The 25,491-nt window shown below is 46.5% G+C and overlaps 1 protein-coding gene across 2 annotated transcripts in view; it reads right to left on the bottom strand.

Moving 5' to 3' along the window:
* Nucleotides 1-25,491, bottom strand: part of PLR1 (NAD(P)-linked oxidoreductase superfamily protein) — a 57,404-nt gene that overhangs the window by 17,589 nt on the left and 14,324 nt on the right. The window contains exons 2-3 of one of the 2 annotated variants that reach the window (XM_086815507.1): nucleotides 4,600-4,639; nucleotides 4,411-4,482 (exon numbers count right to left, since the gene is read on the bottom strand). In XM_086815507.1, the coding sequence (XP_086671633.1) occupies nucleotides 4,411-4,482; nucleotides 4,600-4,639 (112 nt within the window). Of the gene's footprint in view, nucleotides 1-4,410; nucleotides 4,640-25,491 lie in introns of both variants that reach the window. The other variant, XM_086815506.1, reaches the window with a different exon arrangement.

Raw genomic sequence — 25,491 nt, forward strand, 5'->3', positions numbered from 1 at the left:
TAGGTAAACACATTACCTGCAACTCCTCCGTCACCAACCACTCTTGTTGCAGGTAAACACATTACCTGCAACTCCTCGGTCACCAACCACTCTTGTTGCAACACCCTCTGTCACCAACCAAGGTTGAGCGATCACCAACCGCTCCTGTAGAATACCCTCGGTCACCAACCAGGGTAGAGTGATCACCAACCACTCCTATACTTTGATAGAGCGGTCACCAAGCCTCTAACAAAGTGCTGTCCCAAACCTGCAAAACAGTAACCAGCCATGGTTTTGGCTCACTGGCCACCCACAGGTTCCACCAGATCACATCCCCAAGCCTGATACTTGTCTAGGGACATGTTTGCTCAAGTTTCGTCGCGAGAAACCCCCTGAAAACCTGTAAAAACAGCCAATAATGGCCCTTATAACAGTCGGCCAGCTCTTGTAGAGGCTCTATTCACTCCGTCCAAGCCCTATTCTCAGCAGAGAAGCCCAAAAACATTCCCAACAGCCATGCACAAGCTCTTGGAGCCAATCAATCAGCCTGCAGCCCCTGTAGATGCAGTCGACCTGCCCTGTAGAAAGAGAAATAGCAACCAGCCAGCCCTGGGACCCTTGTGCTTCGCATGTATTCCACTTGTAGCTCATGCATATGAGTAAACTTGCTGTTTTTCCTGTCCAAACAGCTCCTAACAGCCCATGACTTCCAGATGAGTGCTCTACAAGTCAGGGCTTGCCCACTTTGGCCCTCCCACACCCTGAATAGCAACTCGTGGAGCTTTTTGGGAGTGCCCGGTGCCATCAGCAGAGACTGTTCGGGCTATCTGGTAGGAGATGATTCACACCCTGCGAGGACAGTATGACAGCATCCGGGGCGACTCGGATCGAGCGATCTTGCGGCGCCAGGCCTTCCACACCACTTGGCGCAGTGGCCCTTTCTATACTCTACACGTAGGTACCCCCCGCTAGCACTATAGGCCACCTGTTTGGATTTTCCCCCCTCCTATTATATGATATAGCCTCTCAGTTATTTGTACTTTTATTTGTACTTTTTTGGACCTAGGGAGAGTCTCCCTAGCTGCCTTGATTGGATCTCTGCTCTGCCTTCTTATGAGCAAGAGAAGGTTTTGTAGCCCAGTGGGCGTTTTTTTATAACTAATGAAAGGATCTTTTCTCGGAAAAAAAAAAGTATGTCCGCCCACACTTTAAGTGAATGTGAACCCTACACCCAATAAACCTTAGTAAAATGAAATAATGAATAAATTGGGTTAAGTGTGCACACTTACCACCTGCAAAACACATAAGGAAACCATATGAGTCCCAAACAGGTGTGCACACGCGTATCCACGGGTTGTCCAGGCATCCCCAGTGCCCGTGAACATTCACAGGCAAAATACCAAGCAATGTCCAGGCATCAAAAACAAGTCATCCATGCATGTGCAACTCACATACATATAGCTGGTGCACAAACATAGTGGATGAAACCTCCCAACCTACATCTTGTACATCCAACTAGCCCTCGTTCCACAGGCGCCGTCCACACAGGACCAAAAAGTACTCACGAGGGTAAACACCCTGCCATGAGTCTAGAGTCACTCACCAGGGTTACCACCCTTCCATGAGTTCATAAATCATGCCAGGAACTCACACCAGGATACCAATCCTTCCATGGAGCCCTCCCACATGTATTCAATCACGACATCATTCTACACGTCTGCCAGAGAAACGGTGACAATCTGGACCTAAACCTAGCCCATCGGATCCTCCCAAGACAGAGAACAAGCCTGAAAAGAAAAAGCGTTGTAATTATTGCAGGAAAACACGGCACACCATAGAGGAATGCAGGAAACGTATTGAGAGTGAAGAAAAAAAGAAGCTGGCATCTTCTTCCACAAATGCAGATCAGGCCAATTTGGCTACACATGTATCAGCCTTGACCCTTACATCTTCATCGCCTACAGAGATGCCTTCTGATGCCGTTGCTTTTCATGACTATGCTCTATAGTTTGTACTTCTTGGTATGCAATTTCGGGCAGATGCATTTCAGTAGGGGATTTTACTTGCCCACATGTAGTTGGCGATGCCTCATGGTCACTTATGCTTGTTGACCCTTATGCTTGTCTATGCTAGACGCTTTCTCTTATGTGATGTCTACTGGAGATGCCTTTTATGCTGTTTTCCCTTGCAGCGAGATTGTTTCTACAGTGTTGACATTGTCACTTTCTCACATGTGATGTTTACTGGGAGTGCGCTTCTACACACTTGGCTAGTGTTGGCTTGCTCTCATGGTTTTGACATGTCACATGTATATTATTCATTGTGGGATTATGCATCTTTACACTTGCCATACATGCCACTGATCATGGCATCACTGAGAGTTTACCCATCCTCTCATAGCATTGGCTAATGCCCGCCTCGAGCCCCCACTTTTTCTCCAGATTTTCAGCTTTTCCCATTGCTGAATTCTTTCTTTTATCAGCCCTACCATTGCTGATTTTTCCTCATCGGATCCTCCATTGATGAGTTTCCCTCTTGCAGCTTACATTGCAGTCTCACAAGCATGACTTCTAGATCATGTTGCCGTTACACATGCATATATCTGCTACCTCTTCTTATGCTCATCACTGGTGCAATTACAGAGCTATGCTTTGCTCTCTTGTTGTCATTGATGTGGATTACATGCAGTTCAGCTTGGCATTTGGATGCTTGCCTTCAGGGGGGTATTATGCGATGCCTCTAGATTTGATGCAGTTGAAGTCCACATGATCTTTGCCATGCATTTCAAGTGATGAGTTTATGTACTATTGTGCTCTAGCATTAGCATTATGACATTGGGGCTTCTCTATTTCCCCGTCATATAGTGCTTGCTTTTCCCATTGGCACTGCAGTTCATCTTTGCCATCGTGATCCCTCTTGATCACTCTTACTGTGGAGCATAGTCCAGGGCAGCATTCACAACTTTATCACCTTGCTTCCAGTTCACACCGTTCACTTGAGGGGGGTTTGTTGGTCATGTCCACTCCCGGCTAGTTCAAGTGTGAACACAGCTTACTCACGGGCATTTTTTCCCTGTGACTGGACACAGGTTTTTTCCCCGTGTGAACACACTTATGTGTGTTGGACACTTTTCCCTAGGCTACTATATGTACTCACTTGTACTTTCATTTTATCATTATTGAGTACATCTTTTCCAGCACTCACGTTTCTCTGTGCTTGAGGTTGTGTGTGTGTGTGTGTGTGTGTGTGTGTGTGTGTGCAGGCTAGCTGCCCTCCTACCCAACACTCGGACCATCTACTAAGCTCATGCTCCAAAATCGAACCATAAATCTTGGCCAAGGTGTGACCAACCATGAGTCCTGTAGTTGATGGGGTCCATGGGGTCACCTGCTTTCAATATAGGTACAATAGTATTCGATGAATAGCTGGCGGGGAAGCCCTCACATAGAGCCCTGTTAAACAAGTGAACCAGTAAAGGGGCTAGCATGTCCCTAGCATGAGAGAAATGCTCGGTGAGGAGTCCATCATGATCCTATGCTCTCCCAGTCTGCATCCTGTCAATAGCATCTCTTACCATGCTCAGGTGAAAGAACGAAGAGTGTGGGGGATGAGGTTCGGGTGGATGGGGGAGAGGTGGCTGGTCGGGGGCATGGTAGAGAGAGGAGGCATAGGTGTGCCACGTGCCGGGTGAAGTAATCGGAGTCGGCAGGCGATGATCCTGGAAGATCCTCCATGCCTCCTTACAATCCCTCCCAAGAAATAGCTCGTATAGCTCCTGTTCAAGCCTGGCTAGGTAGGCTCTCTTCTTCCTTCATGTGAGACGTCAGAAGATCACTCGCACCTGCTCGTGAGTGGTTGATCCTAGCGCCACTTTTCGATGTAGACGGGCTCGGGTACGACAACATTCCTCGTCGTACCAGCTATTATGTGGGACAGTCCCTCCTGGTGATGTAGGGGTGGCTCTAGAGTGTGGGAAGGCGGCTTCAGGAGAGAGAGAGAGAGAGAGAGAGAGAGAGAGAGAGAGAGAGAGATGCCTTCCTCTACTCAAGAGGAGTCATGACAGAGATGGAAAAAAAAAAAAAGAGTTGTCCCCAAGCACATTCCGATATACAATGATGGATGGTTTTAACCACAAATGTGGGATGCAGCTTTAACTTATTAACAGGCAACCCACCATGGATTCTCAGTTAAAAGTGACAGATAGCCTTTCTGCATCTGCCCAAACTCCACAATCTCCTCCAAAAGAAAGCCTACATGGTGCTCATGATGTGATCATTCACCTAAAAGGGTTTCCTAGTAGGTTCCCAAGGTAAGTGCTTGACTAAAAAGGAAGATCAAGACATTAAATACATGCTCGATTTTGATCACTTAGAAAGGAATGAAACTTACAGACTTTTGTTTTCAGCCAGAGAAATTCAAAACAATCCACACCTGGAAAGTCACGAATGAAGTTCCCCAAAAGCAATTCACTTCGTCCATTCAACCTTCCCGTTCCATATGAATCTGCAGTATCAAAAAGATTAACTCCTGTACTGACAGCAAGATTGAAAACAGCTTGCAATTCTTCATCCATGGTTTCATCATAACCCCATAAGAACTTATTGCCCCAAGCCCAAGTACCAAGTCCCATCGGGGAAACACTCAAGGGGCCTACATTGATCTGCAAACAATACCACAACCAACGATTAGTTGCACTATCAATATATCACCACGGCCACCTAAACCTTTGTTTTTTCCTTTAATATGTCAATTAACTCTCTCTCTCTCTCTCTCTCTCTCTCTCTCTCTCTCTCTCTCTCATGAGGGATTTGGTCCACTCTCCAGGATCATTGACTTCCAGGACCAACGTTGCCTAGGCCTCTTCCTGCTTGAGCTCCGCAGACACAGGGACACCTTGAGAGAGCTTCAGCCCAGCCACCCCGCCCCCTCCCTCGCCAGCCAACCATCACCAGTTTCTTCCGGACCTAGGAGGTGGAGGACACCGATATAGTGGATCTTGTGGACCCTCCACAAGCTGCTCCGGACCTACCTCGCCCGAGAGGAGTTACCTCAGACCAAGCCTCCGCACTCCAGCGTGCCCGACGCCCCGGGGCCCCGGCCGTTGGCCACGATCACCTCATCAGCTCCAGATCCAGGACATGCTCCACCACCATTGAGCTCTACCTTTCCACGTGACATAGCTGAGGGAGGGAGACCTCTCAGCCATACTCATTAGCCCCATGCTTGATATTTTGGAGAGTGGACTCGGAGCTGATGTTGCTCTCATGATTCTATGTTCTTAGTATTCCATGATGAGTTTCCCAGTTTTGTATCACCCCAGTGAGATAGCTTTGTTTATGTTTTCTTTCTGTTTTATTTTCCATTCCATGATGAGATATGCCATGGACATTATTGTATCACTTTGGTCTCGTAGGCCCATTGGGTCTTTAGTAGACACTTAATATATCTTTCTTTCTTTCTACCCTGGCGCCCCTACTAGCCTCCAAGTTCAAAGGGAGCCCTTTGTGAAGTATTTCCACCCTCGTGGTCCGCTAACACCATCGAGGCGGATCAATTCTTTTGCATAGAGATAGGGATGCAAAGCCTCAGGACACGAAGGCTTTCGGAGGAGCTACTCTACCCTTACATCTTCACCCTTCGTTCCATCATCGAGCATCATCGAGGAGGGTAGAGCACGACACCATAGGATTTAATGCTGCTTTTTGGATTTGCGCAAACCTTTTGATATTGTACCCCGAGCCCGCCGACTACGTCGTCTATAGGAGATAGGAGTCTCATCTGAATGGGTTGGAGCATCATCGCTCTCTATGAGTCCGTCACTGGACGAGTGAGAGCCATCCTCCTTTTAGATTCAACTGAGGGGCCTCAAAGACATTTGGATGCCTTATAGGATTTTTGCACTCAACAAGACTTCACTGGTAACCTTGTTAAAACCAAGGTAAAGGTCTTCAATACCGCCCGCCTCTTCACATCCATATTGAGCTTCACATACAGAGGGGATCCTATGGAGATTGTCTCATACTATGTCTACCTTGGTGCCACTTTCCATGGCGCACACTTCACCATGGTTCTTGCAGCACATGCGAGAGTGCAGCCTTGAGCTTACTTGAGCAGCAATGCTTCCAGGCACATTTCCACAAGCCCAAGATGAAGGGTTGGCTTTTTGACACCCTCGTCACACCAACCTTGACATATGAAGCAGTCTTCTGGGGGCAAATTTATCCAATGACGATGAAGGCAATGGGTGTTAGAGTTAGGGTTTACAGGAGCTTCAAGCAGGCGTGGAAACCAAGAGAGAGAGAACACGACTTTAGTCTATTGCTTAATCTTTAAAGTGAAGTACAATAGCCACATAATAGTGACCCTAAAGATAAGTGTTCACATGTCCGGCCATAAAATGTGCCGGGTGGACCAAAACACTTATAAACTGCATATAAGTGAAACTGAACTAAACTGGGGGGAAAAAACCTCCACTAACTGAAGTAAAAAGTGCCCCAGTAATCTACTGATGATCACTAGCACTCCTCTGGGTGCATACACAGCATAAAACCCAACAAACCCCCCTGGAGTGATATGTGATCACTGTACATCATCCACCAAAAGGAAACAAATTCAAAGCGTTGCGGAATGCTTCAAATTTCGGACGTGGTAATGCCTTGGTGAAGATGTCTGCCACATTCTGATCTGTAGGACAGTAGATCAGACTGATATCTCCTGCCTGGAGTCTCTCCCGAACAAAATGATAGTGAATCTCAATGTGTTTCGTGCGAGCATGAAACACAGGATTCCTGGCCACAGCAATGGCACTCTGACTGTCAGTATAGATAGGTGTAGGCTCCTCCACTGAAATATCCATATCAGTCATGAGACGACGCAGCCAAACACACTCAACAGTAGTAGTGTAGGCTGCTCTGTACTCTGCCTCACAAGACGAAGTGGCCACTGTGGTCTGTTTCTTGCTTAGCCAAGAAATGCATGAAGAGCCAAGAAAGAAACAATTTCCACTAGTGGAATGTCTAGTATCAAAATCACCAGCCCAATCTGAATCACTGTAAGCGTATAACTGCGTGTCACCCCCCTCAGGATAAAGCAATCCAAGAGACAAGGTACCCTGCAAATAACAGAATACACGCTTCACAGCTTGCCAATGTGACAACCGCGGGCTGTGCATGAATCTGCTCAACTGAGAGACTGCATACTGAATATCTGGCCTTGTATTACACAAGTAAATAAGGCACCCAACAGCCTGAGCATATGTAGTGGCATCAAAGGAAACACTGTCATCTTGTAGTGACAGTTTCATCCCAGGCTCCATAGGAGTACTAATAGGCTTGCAATCCTAAAATTTAAACTTCTCTAGAAGTTTAGCAACATAGCGTGATTGCAACAACCCAATGCCTCTGTTATCCTACACAAACTGTATGCCCAAATAGTAATGTACAAGGCCCAAGTCAGACATATCAAATGTCTGTTGCAGTATCTCCTTAAAAGCTGCAATTTTGTCATCATTTGATCCCATGAGCAAGAGATCATCCACATAAAGACTGATGACCAGCAGATCTGTCTCTTCTTTCTTTACATACGGAGTGGCCTCTGATGGACTGTTCACAAATCCCTGAGTGAGTAGAAAAGCATCTATTTTTGCATACCAAGCTCGTGGAGCTTGTTTCAAACCATACAAGGCCTTTTTCAGCCTGCAAACTTTCCCCTCATGACCATGTTCTGCAAATCCCATGGGCTGAAATACATAAACTTCCTCCTCGAGGTCCCCATGTAGAAATGCAGTCTTTATGTCCAACTGGTGAACAACCCAACCACGATGTGCAGCCAATGCAATGACACACCTAAGTGTCGACATACGGGATGTAGGAGCAAATGTCTCCTCATAATCAATGCCCTTCTTCTGTGCATAGCCCTTTGCAACTAGACGGGCTTTGTATCTGTCAATGGATCCATCTGCATGTCTTTTCAACTTATAGACCCATTTAGTACCAATTGCTTTCTTGCCTTTGGGCAGATCAACCAAATCCCATGTTTGATTCTTTTTAATAGAATCAAGCTCATCCTGCATGGCTTTGTTCCAATGCACATTATCTCGTGCATCCACAAATGAATCAGGCTCATCATCATCCTGTAAACTGGCTGCCATAACCAGATTCAAATCCATGATGTGTGCATGCTCATTGGTCCTTGTTTCCCTACGAGTACGACCAGCAAGAGGACCCTCTAAATGGCTGTCCTGTAGTCTGACCTGTGGTGCCTGCTGCCCCATATTTGGTTCAGCTTCTGGCTCATTTGGCTGCTGAATTTCTGCACCACCTTCATCATTTGCTGGCTGTCCTGTACCCTCATGAGTTGGATCACCAACTGTGGAATGAAACTCCATGGGTAGTAGACCTTCAAACACATCATTTTCAGCCTGATTTGCCTCATAACCAGCCATGGATATTTCTGATTTTTCATCAAAAATCACATCCCGACTAGTGAATATCTTCCTGGATAGTGGGTTATATAACCTGTAGCCCTTGCTCTCACGGCTATACCCAACAAAAATGCATTTTGTGGCTTTATCATCCAGCTTCCTCCTCAACTCTTTGGGTATGTGTGCATATGCAAGACACCCAAAGATACGAAAATGCGATACAGAAGGCTTGCGGCCATGCCAAGCCTCAAAAGGAGTAATAGAAACCAATGCCTTTGTGGGACATCGATTCAAAATATGACAAGCACACATGACTGCTTCCACCCAAAAGATATGTGGTAGCCTTTTTGCCTTTAGCATACATCTGGCCATCTCCATGAGTGACCGATTCTTCCTTTCTGCAACCCCATTCTGCTGTGGAGTGTAAGGAGTAGTATACTGATGTTTTATACCTCTACTCCCAAGAAAGGAATTCAGCATATGTGACATATATTCCCCCCCTCGGTCAGAACGGAGAGTCTTCACCTTGCATCCTGACTCTGTCTCAGCAAGTGCTACAAAGGCCAAAAATGCATCATATACCTGTGATTTCTGTGTCAAAGGATAGACCCAGCATATACGAGAGAAGTCATCAATAAATGTTGCAAAATAGAAGCAACCACCTAATGACTTCGTCTCCATGGGACCACAAAGATCACTGTGTATAAGCTGCAACTTTGCAGTTGCTCTTAGAGCCTGATCACGTGGGAAGGAAAACCTGTGCATTTTTCCCAAAATACATCCTTCACAAATGTGATCTGGAGGCTTCTCCATGAGAGGTAGATCTGTAAACATATTATGTCGCTGCATAAGCATAAGACTACCAAAATTTACATGCCCCATGCGAGCATGCCATAACTCCGCATCAACCATGGCTGGAGTAAGAGTGAATGCATTATAAGCAGACTGATCCACTGGCTGAAATGCATCCAACTGATAAAGTCCATGACATAATGTACCAGTAAGCATCAAGGTCAAGGCATTAGCTTTGTCTCTGACCATGCATTTATCATCATCAAAGTGGACTTGCATACCACAATGTGCTAAAGAAGAAATGGACAACAAATTCTTCTTTATCCCTGGTACATATAAGGCATCTGTAAGGCGGAGAATGGAGCCATCAATGGCTGTGAGCTGAATCTCCCCAATGCCACGAACTGGATATGAAGCATTGTTGGCACACTGAACAGTTTTGCCAACAGGGACAGGGCCAACATGACTAAACAAATCCCTGCGAGATGTGATATGCTTTGAGGCACCACTATCAAAATACCAAGTACATGCATGCTCTGTCAAACTGAGTGCCTGTGAAGACCAAGAGGCATCATAGCTGCATGTATAAAAACAGTAATCCCTGTCCTCAACAAAAGAAGCAGTCTCTGGAGGAGCTTTAGAAGCATCATTAACAGACATCCCAGCTTCCTTTGCCTTCTCTTTGGCAATCCTCTTCCTACATTCCGTGATGTAGTGACGTGGCTTCTTACAGTAATGACATTTGCCCTTCATATCATCTCCTTCATTCATTTTCTGATTTTCCAGCTCTCTTTTCAAAAATGAGATTCTAGCCTCATTACGAGCAGCATACATCTGCTCCAAAGTCACCCATGCATTCTGTGAAGAGCCAGTTGAACGAATATGAGGTATAATGGACCTCTGTACTGACAATGCAATGAGTGACAAAGCTTGTGCATCCCTGGCATCCCATGTCTTTTGAGCATTTGTTCTTTGAACAAGCAATGGCTGTCCTGGAGCCTGTACCTGTTGTCCTCGTCCACGAGCACCCCCTTGGGGAGGAGTCTCTGGAGCTAATGGACCTGGACGTGGTTCATCACCACTAACAAAATCCCAAAGACCTTTTGCCACAAGCACATTTTTCAGCATAAAACTCCACAAGGAGTAGTTCGTGCCATCCAATTTGTCTTCCTTAGACAAATATGTGAATACATCACTTTGCTGTTGATTTGCCATTATGCTTACGCACAATGTTGTACCTGTTTACCAAAAAACCCAATAGCAGAAACCCTGATAATAACTGTACTCCACTGAATACAGTTCACCCAAATATGCCTGCACTCTCAATCCTCTGAATGTGCAGCTCAATGCACCAATGACGGAGTAGAGCAGCAAATGGCGTACACAATGCCAAAATGCCCCAAAAATGCCCAAATTTGCTGCACCCAAACTGTGCCAAAAAACCTGTATAGTTCTTTGCTAGAAAATCTGCCTGTTGTACCTGTATATTTTCACAGAGAAAATAAAAATGCCCAAAAACTGAATTTTAATGCTTACCACTGAATGACTGAGTAGCTTGTGGTATTTCTGCAGGCACAGTCCACCAATGTGCAAGTACAGTTGACTGTACTTCACAGGACTGATGATGTGGAAGTACTGTGCAGGTACTGTGATCGACGCTTGAAGGTATGGAAGTTTGAAGGCGGCGCTTACTGTACGGGCAGGTACAGTACTTGAAGGCGGGTACTGAACAGGTACAGAACACCAAATACTGCAGGTCGCCTGTACTGACAGCTGTACGGCTTGTCTACGCAAGTGTGAACAGAAGCGCTGTCTGTGTACGGAGCAGACAGTGCTGTACGGTGCTGGGCGAGCAGGTACACGTCAGCTGCTGAAGGTACAGTACGGTGCTGGGCGAGCAGGTACACGTCAGCTGCTGAAGGTACAATACGGTGCTGGGCGAGCAGGTACAGTACGGGGTACTGAATGCGGCGCTGCAACAGTAGTGTACGGCGCACAGGTGTACGGGCAGCAGCAGCAAAAGGTGTAGGTGGTGTACGGGCAGGGCAGGGCAATGCTTCAATGCTCTGATACCAAATGAAGGCAATGGGTGTTAGGGTTAGGGTTTACAGGAGCTTCAAGCAGGCGTGGAAACCAAGAGAGAGAGAACACGACTTTAGTCTATTGCTTAATCTTTAAAGTGAAGTACAATAGCCACATAATAGTGACCCTAAAGATAAGTGTTCACATGTCCGGCCATAAAATGTGCCGAGTGGACCAAAACACTTATAAACTGCATATAAGTGAAACTGAACTAAACTGGGGGAAAAAACCTCCACTAACTGAAGTAAAAAGTGCCCCAGTAATCTACTGATGATCACTAGCACTCCTCTGGGTGCATACACAGCATAAAACCCAACAGACGATAGGCAGAAGAGGCCTCACGTCATGATGTTTTCCCATATATCGGTAGCAAACCGTCAGTCCCACACCAAATTATCCAAGCAGAGTTTGCTGCAACCCCGATGGTAGTGGATGCACTCTCCAAACAATCACAACCTCCATCGCATTAGTCACATAGATCCCGACAGGTATCCGAGGCTTGCCCTAGAGTCCTCGAGACAACTAACACTCGAGGGCCACCCTAGAGTATGGTATGCCCAAGTTTCCACTTGGTTCTCAAGATATGGGCTCCGCATGGACCGCCCCCCACCCCTTCACTCCAGTTTGGACTCCCCTTTTCTCCAACTCTCATGAGGACACCAACCGGGTTATCCAGTTAGATCTTCGCAACCTCTACACCCATAGCACATGGATCACACCTTCGAAGCTCCCACCAATTGGCATATATGATACGAGTAGTGCCACATGTGAACATGGGCTAACCAAGGGAACTTTTTCCCTTGGAGATCTAATGTGAAAGGACACCATCTACTTTAGTTGTATTATGATATTATGAAGTTGACCTACTAGCTCCATTCATTCCAATGCAATCTTTTCTTTGCATCTCCCATCATCTTATGTGTCTTGTGTGTGCCTGCTTGTGAGTGTGTTGTTGGGCCAAACCCTAATTTTGTTCCTGCAGCTCCCCTCCTGGGCCAACAATAGTATCAGAGCTTGATTGGCAGTTACCCCTCGCGCAGGCGACAGCCCGACTGATCGTTCACTCCAACCCACTTGCAATTTCTGTCTGGCGCATTCACATTCCGTCCACGGTTCCGGCCTTATTGTGCACCTGCCTTGCGCCATCCCACCTACCACCTTCCGCCCGTGCCTAGCCACTCACCGCCCTTTCTGGGCTCCAGACGTAGCAGCGCTAGTGCACAAGGGATCACCTCCGCCCAACCTACAGGCGACACTCACACCACAATGCGCGAGCCGCAACCCATTGTGGCTGCTGTGGCATTTGACAGATTTTTGAGAATTTTGGAGCCCCTTCCGTCCGACATTTCCGATGTCCGATAGCTCGTCGCCGCCGTCCGGGCCTCTGTTGAGTTCACCATCCATTGCCTGCTCGCTCGTTGCTATTGCCTTTTACGGCCACCTGCCTGCTCGCCCATCACCGTCGCCTTTTACGGCCACCCACCTACTCGACCACGCCTACCTGGTTCCAATCCTCATCGCCTGAGTGTTGCCTGCAAGGTGGTCTTCCCCGGGACAAGGCGACAACCTTCTCAACAGTGTGCTCATCTCTGATGGCCTGCCAATCCTCATCGCCTAGGCATTGCCTGCAAGGTGGTCTTCCCCGGGACAAGGCGACAACCTTCTCAACAGTGTGCTCATCTCTGATGGCCTGCCCATGCCCCTCTCCACATCTCTGCAAAGGTAGATCTGGTGCAAGGCTTACAAGTACTACTTTTGGGTTCTATTCTTGGGGCTTTTGTGAATTACATGCTTCATTGCAAAATTCCAGGTGTAGGCAACAGTACGGTGCAAGATTTCAGGTGCACAGTTTAGTGAAAATGGGGGATTTTTTGAAATCATGCTTGATTGCATCATGCAACGCAGACAAGACAATTTAATGCACACAACTACAGAATTTGTACTTAAAGTTGCAAGCTTTGCAAAAATTTGGCGGTTTTCAGAAGTTAGTGCTTAATTGCACAATTAAAGTTGCATGGACCACACAAATTTGGGCTTTTTGCATTTGTGTACGATTGGCACATCATACAACTCAATGGTGCACAAAAATTTAGGGCTTTCCATTCTACATGCCTTGATTGGATGTTTATGCATTGATTGTGCAGAGATTTGCACTGCTTGTGTTGTTAAGACACTCCGAACATTTACTGCAGCCTCAAAAAGTTTGCTCAAGAATCTATGATTGCTTGGCACAGCACTCGAGTGCATTGGGTTTTTGCCTGCGGGCGAGTGCTTTTTACAGCATACTTGATTGCAAGTGTTTTTATATCTCTTGGCAGAGATTTAACTACTCCCTGTGGAGTTTCATGGTCTGAAACCTTCTTGTTGCCAAAGGTTTATGGGGTTATGTAACACGTGAAGATATACGCCCTACAAACATAGTACCTAACACACCTGGCTGTGGTGCTCACCAAGCAGCAGTACCTACTCCTCCCTCACAGGAGAGAAGAGATGGGATACTCGTGATGCCCAAGCCATGGCTTTGATTGCTTTGTTAGTAAAGCAATCAATCATACCACATATCAGGTCTTGCAAGACCTCACGGCGAGCTTGGGATGTACTTGAAACCATGTATCAAGCAAAGAATGAGGCTAGGGTTGCATATCTCAAGAAGGAACTTAAGAACTTGGACATGAACAATGGTGACAATATGGCTGATCATCTTATGAAGATCCAAGATCTTCAGGAGCGATTGCTCTATATTGATGAGGTCATTTCTGAAAAGGAGCTGGTCTCCAGGACACTATCATCACTGCCAGAAACTTACTTAAACTTCCACACATCGCTCACTCTATCTATGCAAAGGAACCTGAAACCAATCTTGTTTGAAGAGCTGGTTGGTTTGTTGCTACAAGAGGAGCAGAATCAGAAGAACAAATCTTCTGTCATGTGTGGCAATGATGGGGCTTTTGTTGCCCAAGGCAAGGGCAAAGGAAAAGCCAAAAGCAATTTTCAGCCAAAGGCTAATTTGGGACAGCCTTCACAAAAGGCTAAAAATGATGCACGCAAGCCCAAGAAAAAGGGCAAGTGTCACTACTACAAAAATCCGGGTCACTATTTAAATGAGTATAGAAAGGGGCTTGCAAAGGAGAAGAAAAAGGAAAGCGGCATTGTTGTAGATTCTTCTTCATCACCTGCAGTGAAAGATGATGCGTCTTGCAGTAATGATGCATCATTAGAGCATGTATCTCTCAGTGTCAATGAAAGACACGACGCATGATACTTTGACAGTGGTGCTTATAAACACATTACCTCACAAAGAAATTTGTTTAAGAAGCTTATGACTTCCCTTTTAAGGCAAATGGGTGACATGTGCAAACAATTCTTCTTATTCACTTCAGGGTGTTGGTGAGGTGATCCTCACAACAGCAGATGGTGCAAACTTATGTCTTCAAGATGTATTGTATGTGCCTGGGATTAAGAAGAACTTGTTGTCCGTCTCCTCTTTTGCTAAGAGAGGATATGTAGTCAACTTTGAGGGACGACATGTGCAAAGTCAAAGATCGTGAAGGTGAGCTATGCATTAGTCACATCTGGCACATTGTACCATGGGTTATATCAACTTGACAGGTTTGACAGGAGAGAGCGTGAAACCGGCCTCTGGTAGAAACCAAAGTGCGGTAGACTAGCAGTCACCCAAACCAATTGTAGTCCAGCAGATAAAACAAATAAATGGGAGCTAGAGTGCTCCAACACGAAAAGAAGAACGACACCTGTTAGCCCCACAGCTTGGCGCCCCTTTCGGTATTTCTTTATTCAAATTCAATGGAAAAGTTTAAATGAGTACAACATGGCCATTCATGGCTTGTATGTCTGCATGTCCAATCTGCCAATCCTCTGGACCTCTTAGCATAGAGGTTACACACAGCTTTGTGTCCCAAAAACACCACACTGTTATCTCCTCTAATCTGCTAAGACAGTGCATCCATGAGGCTTTGAATATGCATCTAACTGGCCCATGCACATAGCCACAAACTCAGCCATGAACCAGTCCATAAACTCTTCCAAATCAATCCACAAACTTGCCATGTTTCCACCCTCCAAACTGCCAAACCCTTCCTCTCACAAAGGGCCAGAGAAACGACTCCGAAACAGTCACGAGCTAGTGAAAAGAGAGACTCAGTGTGACACCTCCTGCAATCCCACCTGCTCACAAAGAAAGAAAGAAAGAAAGATTTTATTAACGTCTTCCAAAAGACCAACTCGGCCTATGAGACAAATCGGTGTACCTGTATGGGGTATCCTCTGTCATCCCAACAAAATGAAAAAGTACTGAACTAAAAAGCTGAATCTGGGTGTGCAATAAGTACAGTGAGTGGGGGAGGGGATGGAGCTCTACTACTAGGAGAATGCAAAGCTATATGCATGGAGTATACAATCATGATATGCAACCCAGCTAGCTCCATCCTGTACCATACTGGGGGTATAAAATGGTATACATCAATGAAGGGGGTGTCCACAGCTCCCTGAAGAACATGCCTGGGTCTGCTCTGAATCGAGCTAGTCGCTCCGCACCCTCTCTGTGAAACTGAGCTCTGATCTCTGTCATCTCTCTCTGGTATAGGCGTGGTGTCCGAAAGCCAAGTGTCCTCTGTCTCCTGCGGGCTCTAAGTGTCTCTGCTCTCTGGAGAGTAATTCCCTGCCGTGTAGGGGCTGGGAGTGGGATGGATCTCTGAAAAAATCTAGTAGTCTGTGTCTGTCGTCCCCCCTCTGGAGCTGTCTGAGCCCGTAATGATGTCTCTCTATGACGCTGTATGTCTAGAATGAATCTCCCCAGTATGCGCTGGTCTATTGCCTCAAAGATCTGGCGTAGGGAATGTGGCTCTCTAAATAAAATGGAATATCTCTCTCTGATGGCTGTATATGCTCTGCATCTGCATACATAATGCTCCTCACTCTCCACCTCCTCTCTGCACAATCTGCATACCCTCTCCTCTCGGGGGATCCGTGCTGCTCTGCCAGTCTCGATCTCCAATCGATGTGATGAAACTCTAAGCTGACCAATAGCCACTCGGGAGCCGTGTGGTAAAAAGCCCTCCATGTATCTAGGCCTCTCTATAAATCCATCATCGTGATACTCATGAAGTGATCTCTGAAGTATAGCATCTTCGGTGGAAGAGGCTGTGTAGGCGATATCCATGTCTCTTGTGTATAGAGCTGCCATAGGTCCTGTCTCAATACTCTGTTCCTCTCACTATGAGAGAGACGGATATGTGGTGCATCCCTGTCATACTGGAATGGTGGTAGATGATCCATGTCTAGGCCATGCTGTGAGAACCAATGTGTGACCTGTGCATACCATGATCCTCTGTCTCCTGCCTCAGCCAACTGTCTAGATGCCTCAAAAGCTCTGTATGACAATCTGTTCTGTGGCATCTCTCTGAATCTGTCTAGCAGGCATATAGTCTGGAATATGGCCTCTACCATCATAGGAGGCGCAGCAAACTCTGCTCAGATAATGTCATGAGGTACTGACGGTTTGCTGCATATCATGCGTGCCATCATGAGGACCTGTGGTCTCTCTATCTGTGTCCACCAATGGGTAGTAAGGCCTGGCGCCCATACCGCTGCTCCATACATCAGTGCCGGTGTGACTAATGTGTCAAATAGCCACCCCTTCGTCCAAGGCTCCTGAAAATGCGCCTGGTGGCACTGTCTCTCTAGCATAGCCAATGTTGCATATCCCCGTGTCAATCTAGCTCTAGCTTCTTAACCCATGGTGAAGCGTGTGGCTGCTCTGCAGAGAAGGTAACCCCTAGGTACACGTATGATGTCACCACCTCCACCTGGCGTCCTGCGAGAGTGAATGTCAGCTGACTCCTGCCCTGTCTCGATGTATGAAAGACCATAACCTTGGTTTTCCCAAGGTTCACAGTAAGACCCCTCTGTGTGCAGAAATCATCGAGTGCATGTAGATGCTGCTGTAGACCTCCTGGAGACTCAGACACTAATACAATATCATCAGCATAAAGCATAATATGTACTGAGGTACCTGCTAAATCAACTCCATCTCCGCCTCCCCGTGTAATGAAGTCAGCCACCTCATCAATGTATAACCCAAATAGCGTGGGGGAAAGTGGGCATCCTTGCTTCACACCAATGGTGCTAGCAATAGTCTCGGACATACCTCCTGGACATCTGACTCGCCCAAAAACCTGCTCATATAATGCATAGATGCCCCATGTCGTATCTGCTGGTATGCCAAGAGACTGCAGGCGCTGAAAGAGCCTCTCTCGTGGTACTGTGTCAAATGCCTTGCGGAAATCCACAAAGCAGCAATAGAGCTTTCTCTTCCTCACTCTGGCCTGCTCAATCATACATCTCAAAGTGAATACATGGTCAGTGGTAGAGAAAGCTCTCCTGAAGCCTGCCTTCCCTGATGAGCGTAAACCTCCTCGCTCAGCATATAAGCTAAGCTCTTGCCACAACACTGCACCATAGAGTTTGGCCAACACGTGGCCAACCATAACTGTCCTGTAGTTGCTCGGATCGAAGCTCTGTGATGGCTCCCAAGGCTCTCTGTATGCGGAGCCGTGAGTATAGGGCTCTGCACTCGTCATCATACCATCTGTTCTCGGGCATAGTCCCAGATCTCGCAGGCTCTGCACTCATCATCATACCATCTGTTCTCGGGCATAGTCCCAGATCTCGCAGGCTCTCGTGAGTGGACACGATGTGGGAAGCTCTGTAATGCAGCCGTGTGTAGGAGTGATGCCAGCTGGGCTGTAATGGTATCCATAGGTGCCAGGGGATCCATGAGTAGGAGCCCATCCTCTACTCTGCTAGTGTATATGTCTACCATGTCATGTGTGAAGTAGATGGTAGTGTGTGGCGTCGGTATGTGGAGGGCTAGTGATACTAGTGATCCGGCTAGTGAAAATGCCAAGTATGTATGATCTGCCCCAATAGGACGAGGTGGAATGGAGAATGAGGTGACAAGTTGTGATGCCTCCAAAGACCCCATAATGTAGTCTACCACCGTGCCTCCGGTCCGTGTATGACCCCCGTGTGGGAAGCATGTCAGCCCTCCTCATCCCGGCCACTGTAGCATCCCGTTATAAATAACAAGACGATGCCTGGCTCCCAACTCTAGTAAGTGGTTCCCATAATGTCCTCTATCTGGTCCAGTGTCCTCTGATGCCCGACTAGCCCCTATCTCCTCTGGATCCACAGGGTGGAGGATCTCCATGTCATCATAGTCATACACCTCACACTGTCTACTCTGTGTGTGAGCATTGAAGTCGCCCGTAAGAAATACTTCCCCTAGTGTAGAATAATGCATAATCTCCTCTGACAGACGAGTGTATGGCGAGGCTCCTGTCTCCTCCTCCTGTGGCATGTCCTCTGTAATGACATAGGAGGAACCTGATGGAGGAAAGTAACATAGGGCTATGTATATAACCCTGTCCTGTGAGAGCTGTAAGCTGATCCACATGTATCTGGCCTCTGGATCCTATGCTACCACTCTCAGTCTCCCCTGTAGCTCCCGTTTGAATAGAACTGCTACCCCCCCCCCGACCCTCTCGAGGTACCGTGGCGTGTGGTCCTCCTGTATGCTGACTCCCACTGGAATCCCTCTACTCGAGGTAGCCCTCTCTCTGGGCTCTGATGTCTCTGTCAGAAGTATGATGTCTCTCCCCACCATAACATGCTCCAGTCATCCAGGCTGCACCATAGTGAACCATTACAATTCCATACTGCCATGTGTATCTCTGTCAATGGCCTGGTCTGTGTCCCATAGGCCCCAAACCGCTAATCCATGGGCCAGCCATCAATGATGACCCGACCATCTCGGTAGAAGGCCTTCTTGCCTTCTCTCCTCACGTGTAAGACTCGTGGCATGCAAGCTCTCCTATGCTCAAGCTGCATCCTCGTGAAATCATCATCCAAGAAAATAGGAGCTCCCTCTAAACCTCGTAGTATGACCCTCTTCCTCATGAAGGTGACTCTCTCCGTCTCTCCTGCAAACTGTAGGATGAGGGCTCGCTTGCGTGTTGAGTCTTTCCCGGCTCTCCATGCTTTGGTGAAGGGGAGAGGGTCCTCTTCCCTGTAGCCTAGCTTCATGCATAGAAGCTGTCCATCTTTCTCGGGAGTGGAGTTGGGTGTCTCGGCTATACCTGTGACTCAAATGTTGAGGCGGCGCGAATACCTCATCTTCTCCTCCTCAATGGTGGTGTGAATGATTTGATGTTCTTCCCTTTGAGTCTCCTCCCTCACTTCTTTGCGGATGTTCTTCTTCACCACCTCAACCCATCCTGACTGCTTGGCTCTTCAAAGGGAAGAACAGTCCTTGTGTCACTTTTCACAAGAGAGAGGAGGCGTGAGAAAAAGCCCTGTTCTGTCCTGCCCTCTTGTCTTGCAGCAGCACCTGATTCAACGAGTGAGAGAGAGAACACTTGTGGGTGAACCTGCTGTCCAGCCCTGCACTCCCCCTACAGTCCACGCCTGTGTCCAGCTCTGCCTGTATGTACAGCAACGCAGCCAGCCAGCCTCTTGCCAAAAGCACAAGAGAAAGAGAGATTCAATAGGCACCTGTGTGTCCTGTTGCGCAGCAGCCAGCCAGCCCTCCAAAAGCCAAAGAGAGAGATTCAATAGGCGCCTATGTGCGTGTTCTGTAGTACAGCAGCCAACCAGCCTCTCTCTCCAAAAAACAAACTAGAGAGTGGTATTCAGCTGCGCCTGTATGTGTTCCAGCACAGCCCGCCAGCTCTCCTTCCAAAAAGCAAGAGTCGGAGAGAGAGAAAGGAAGAGTGCTAGTCCAACTCTCCAAAAAAAAAGTGTAGGCCCCCAAAATTAGCCTAGGGGCCACGATGCTTAACAAAAAGTTTTTATAAAGGTTATAAACCTTTAAACTCTTGTTCCTTTTTGTCCCCTCCACACTTGGGGTTGTCCACACATGGGGTTATAAACATTAATTCCCTTTTGTCCCCAAGTATGAACCTTAAACATATATCTTGCTCACCGACCACCATGCTCACACTTATGCTGCACAAATTCACAGGGTCATGACAGAGCGTGATGCTCATGTGGTTACCACTCTTACACCTGCCATGCAAGAGGCAGAATTGTGGCATGCCAGGTTTGGGCATGTGAATTATGGCAGTCTGATGCTATTGCAAAGGCATCAAATGGTGTAGGAAATGCCTCATGTAGAACTGCCACCATAACATGTATGTGAAGGGTGCATATTGGGTAAGATGCTCAGAAATGCATTCCCAAAAGATAGATCAACAAGGGCTATCCGGAAATTACAGCTTATGCACAATGATGTGTGTGGTCCTCTGCAGACACCATCTATTGGAAAGCATGTATACTTTGTAATCTTTATGGATGACTACTCCAGATTTGCTTGGGTGTATCCGTTGAAAGCAAAATCTAATGTATTTGCATGTTTTCAGCATATTGTGGCATGGGTTGAAAATCATATAGGTTGCAAAGTATAGACCCTCCGTCCAGATCGAGGGAGGAAATACATGTCCAATGCTTTCAAAGCTTTTATGGCAGAAAAGGACATAAAGCATCAATGCACGATGCCATATTCTCCTCAACAAAATGGTGTTGCTAAGAGAAAGAACACGTCATTGATGGAAATGGCTAGATGCATGGTTAAAGGCAAAGGCTTACCTCACAAATTCTGTATGGAGGCAATCATGTGTGCTACACGTGTTGAATCACAAGAGAAAACTTAAAGTTAATCACTTTAGAGTTTTTGGATGTATTGCTTATACACATGTAGCTCAGCAATTGCGAGGTAAGCTTGATTGCAAAGCCACTAAGTGCATATTTATGGGTTATAGTAGTGGCGGTAAAGGCTACTTATTCTTTAATCCTTCCACGCTAAGGATTTTGGAGAGCAGAGACGTGTTTGCTAACCATTGGCTGAATTTTTTGTACAGCCACCTTCGGGCCCACATAACATGTTTGAAGGACTTCTCCCGTTGGAAATTGATGGCACAACAAATCAGCCATCAACTTTGCCTAATGGACAGCATCTGGGGCTCAAAATCAGCCCATAAATGAGCTCATTACACCTCAAAATGTAGAGGTAGTGGAGAAAGAACGGACGGCAACGGAAGAGGCCAAAGTTGTGCCTCATTGGCTGCTCCGTACATTACAAGAGAGCAAGCTTTCAGCTCCACTTGGTAGCAAGACACGGGCTGGTTCACGTAATGCAAGAGAACATGCAAATGTTGCTTGCATGAATACACTTTGTGATGCAGATGAGCCAGATTCATATGAAGAGGCTCATGAGAATGAGCATTGGGTAAAAGCCATGCAAAATGAGATGGATTCTATCCACAAAAACAACATATGGGATTTGGTAGACTTGCCTGCTGGCAAGAAGTCGATCGACACAAAGTGACTATACAAGTTAAAAAGGAAGTCTAATGGTACCATTGACAGGTACAAGGCCAAGCTTGTGGCCAAAGGGTATGCCCAGAAAAAGGGCATTGATTATGATGAGACTTTCGCACCTACTTCTCGTATGGCCACAGTTAGATGTGTTGTTACATTGACTGCCTATCATGGATGGAAAGTGCATTAGTTGGACATAAAATCAGCTTTTCTCAATGGGGATTTGCAGAAAGAAGTTTATATAAATCAGCCCATTGGTTTTGTGATGCGTGATCATGAAAGCAAAGTATGCAAGCTTCAAAAAGCACTTTATGGTCTCAAGCAAACTCCCCGAGCTTGGTAAGAGAAGATAAATACTTATTTGACCAGCCAAGGCTTTCGCAATAGTCCAATAGAGACACCCTCTACGTGAAAGAGGATCGTATTTATAGTGATACAAGGGTATGGGCGGGCGCCCAACTTCTGGGGCGCCCGGCGGACCAAATACAAAGAATGCCGTTACAAGGCCCAAATGGGGGCCAAATGTACAAGTAAATATATGGCCGCGAAGCTCTCGAAAAGAGCTACGCGATGATCAAGGTCCGGAGGCGAAACTGGGACTTTATACCCAACAACCTCCCACTTAAAGGGCCAGTGAAGCTCCTCCAAGCTATGTAACTCCCACTCGCTGTAGACACATATCAAGCTGTGCTTTTGGCAAACTTTTGGTGAGAGCATCTGCAGGGTTCTCATGAGTGCCAATCTTGACCAAACTGACCAAGCCATCATCTAGCACCTGTCTGATGAAGTGGTACCGTACATCAATGTGTTTGGTACGAGCATGAAACATGGCATTCTTAGCCAGGTATATGGCACTCTGGCATTCTTAGCCAGACATTGCTCCCACTGAATGAGCAATGTCTGGCCGTGTAGCAACCATAGCATACATAAGAGATCCACAAGCAGAAGCATAAGGGATCCCACGCATAGTACTGGCTGCATCATCATCTTTTGGGCAATCATCCTTGGATAGTTTAACATAGGGCTGCAATGGAGCACCCAAAGGCTTAGAATCAGCCATGTTAAATCTATCAAGGACTTTCTGGATATACTTCTCTTGCGAGAGGAAAAGCAACTTCTGTGCTCTGTCCCGTCTAATCCGAAGACCCAAAATATGTTCAGCTGAACCCAAGTCCTTCATAGCAAAAGCTGACTTCAGCTGGTCCTTAAGAGCTTCCAAAACGCTCTTATTCTTCCCGGCAAGAAGCATGTCATCAACATACAGCACAAGTATCACTGGGCTGCCATCTGCATCAGTTTTAGTATACAAACAATGATCTGCATGGCTACGATTAAACTTCTGGTTAAGCATGAAAGCATCAAACTTTTTGTACCACTGCCTCGGGGCTTGTTTCAGCCCATAGAGACTACGCTTCAGCTTACAAACCAGATTTTCTTTGCCCGGAATGACAAACCCTTCAGGCTGCTTCATATACAGCTCTTCATCTAAATCACCATGTAAGAAAGCTGTCTTTACATCCATCTGATACAGTTCTAAATCCAAAACAGCAGTGAGAGCAAACAAAACACGAAGGGTGGTCATTTTGACCACAGGAGAGAAGACCTCCTGAAAATCAATCCCTTCCTTCTGAGCATAGCCCTTAGCAACAAGGCGGGCTTTATACTTAGGCTGGCCGTCAACTGTCTTGACTTTGTACACCCACTTGTTAGGAATAGCCTTCCTTCCTTTGGGCAACTCAACCAAATCCCAAGTGTCATTTGCATGTAGAGACTTAATCTCCTCCTGCATAGCATGCTCCCACTTGTTTCGGAGTTCACAAGACTTAGCCTCTTTGAAAGTAAGAGGCTCACCCTCATCTGTAAGCAAAACATGTTGTAAAGAGGGATCAAAACGCTGAGGTTCCCTCCGAAAACGAGTAGACCTCCGTACCCAATGATCATTGGCTGGTTGGGGGTCAATATCGGGAGGAATCATAATTTCAGCATCAAAAGGCTGCGGGTTTTCACGAACAGCCTGATTTTCAGCATATAGGGGTTGCTGCCCTACACCTCCAGGAGCATGAAGCGGCTGTCCAACCTCTTCTGGCTCAAATATCACGGACTCATTATGTTCAGCCCTTTGTGAAGCATCCTGGGGCTCATTTTCAGCATCAATGGGTGGCTGCCCTTGCTGAAATTTGACCTTTTTCTGATCACCATGAGAGGCACAAACATTACGGAGCAGCTTTGCCTCATAAAATACAACATCCCGGCTGCGAACCACTTTGTTGGTTGATGGCAACCACACACGGTAGCCCATCTCACCTTCATCACCGTAGCCAACGAAGGTGCCCTTCTCGGACTTAGCATCAAGCTTGTTCCGGTCTTCCTTGCGGATATGCACATATGCATCACAACCAAAGATGCGTAAGTGGTCATATGAGGACGGTTTGCCAGACCAAACCTCCTCAGGGATTCCACCTTTCAAAGCTGTGTGTGGAGATCGATTGCAAACATGAACTGCAGTTTTCAAGGCTTCTCCCCAAAAATCCTGAGAGAGATTAGCTGTGGACAGCATGCATCGAATTCTTTCACACAGTGTACGATTATACCTTTCAGCCACACCATTTGAAGAGGGGCTATAAGGGGGTGTAAGTTCCCTCTTAATGCCATTATCATCACAAAATTTCTGAAATTTAGTACTAACAAACTCACCCCCATTGTCAGTGCGTAAGCATTTAATCTTCACTCCAGTTTGAGTATGAACAAATGCATAAAACTTTTGAAAAGCAGCAAAAGCATCATCCTTAGATTTCAACAAAGTGATCCATACTTTTCGTGAGTGATCATCCACAAAAGACACAAAGTACTTTGAACCACCTTTAGATTTAATGGGCATGCTGCATATGTCAGAGTGGACCAAGTCCAACTTTTCAGCCTTGCGAGAGACACGAGAGGAGTAAGAACTCCTATTCTGTTTCCCATACAAGCAATCATTACAAAAATCAAGCTTGCTTCCTTTTGCATCAAATTTGTTTAAGGAGGACAAAATGGAGAGACCCTTATGGCTCATGTGGCCAAGTCTCTTATGCCAAAGCTCCATGTGGGAGCGTACCTCTGCAAAAGCAATAAACTTACCAGACAAAGCCTGACCATGAAGGCTATATAATGTTCCTTTCTTGCATCCTTTTGAAATCAGTCTTGTGCCTTTGGTCAATTTCCATGTGCCATTTCCAAATATGGCCGTGTATCCCAAGGCATCAAGCTGGCCCACAGACAGGAGACTGGTTTTCAAACCAGGCACATACCTCACATTTGGCAGCACAAACTCACTACCATCCTGCAAAGTCAAATTCACGGTGCCCATACCTTCAATATTGCAAGCATGATCATTCCCCAAGAACACCTTTCCTCGGGAGCCTGCAGTGAAAGTTGCAAAACACTCCTTGATAGGAGTTACATGAAAAGAGGCACCCGTGTCAATAATCCAAGTCTATGAAAGCACATCAGATTCATACATCAAGGCATGAATAACATCTGGTTCTGTGACATGCAAGTTATGAACATCAAGAGCATTAGCAGAAAAAACACATAGCACATCATCTGAGTCAGACAGTTCCTCTATGACAACACCAGAGGCCACATTGGCCTTGCTCTTGTCCTTTTCGAACTCTTCTGCTTTGCTGGAATTACTCCCTTTTTCCTTCTTTTTGTCATTTGAATGACTGGATTTCTTCTTCCGGTCTTGCTCCATCTTGTAAAACTTGCAATCTGGCTTCTTGTGGCCTTTACGACCACACTGGTAGCATGTAACATCAGATTGCTGGCCCTTGCTCTTGCTT

This window comes from Cibotium barometz, chromosome 21, assembly GCF_041138505.1.
Source record: "Cibotium barometz isolate CiBa-2024 chromosome 21, ASM4113850v1, whole genome shotgun sequence".
Classification (NCBI taxonomy): domain Eukaryota; kingdom Viridiplantae; phylum Streptophyta; class Polypodiopsida; order Cyatheales; family Cibotiaceae; genus Cibotium; species Cibotium barometz.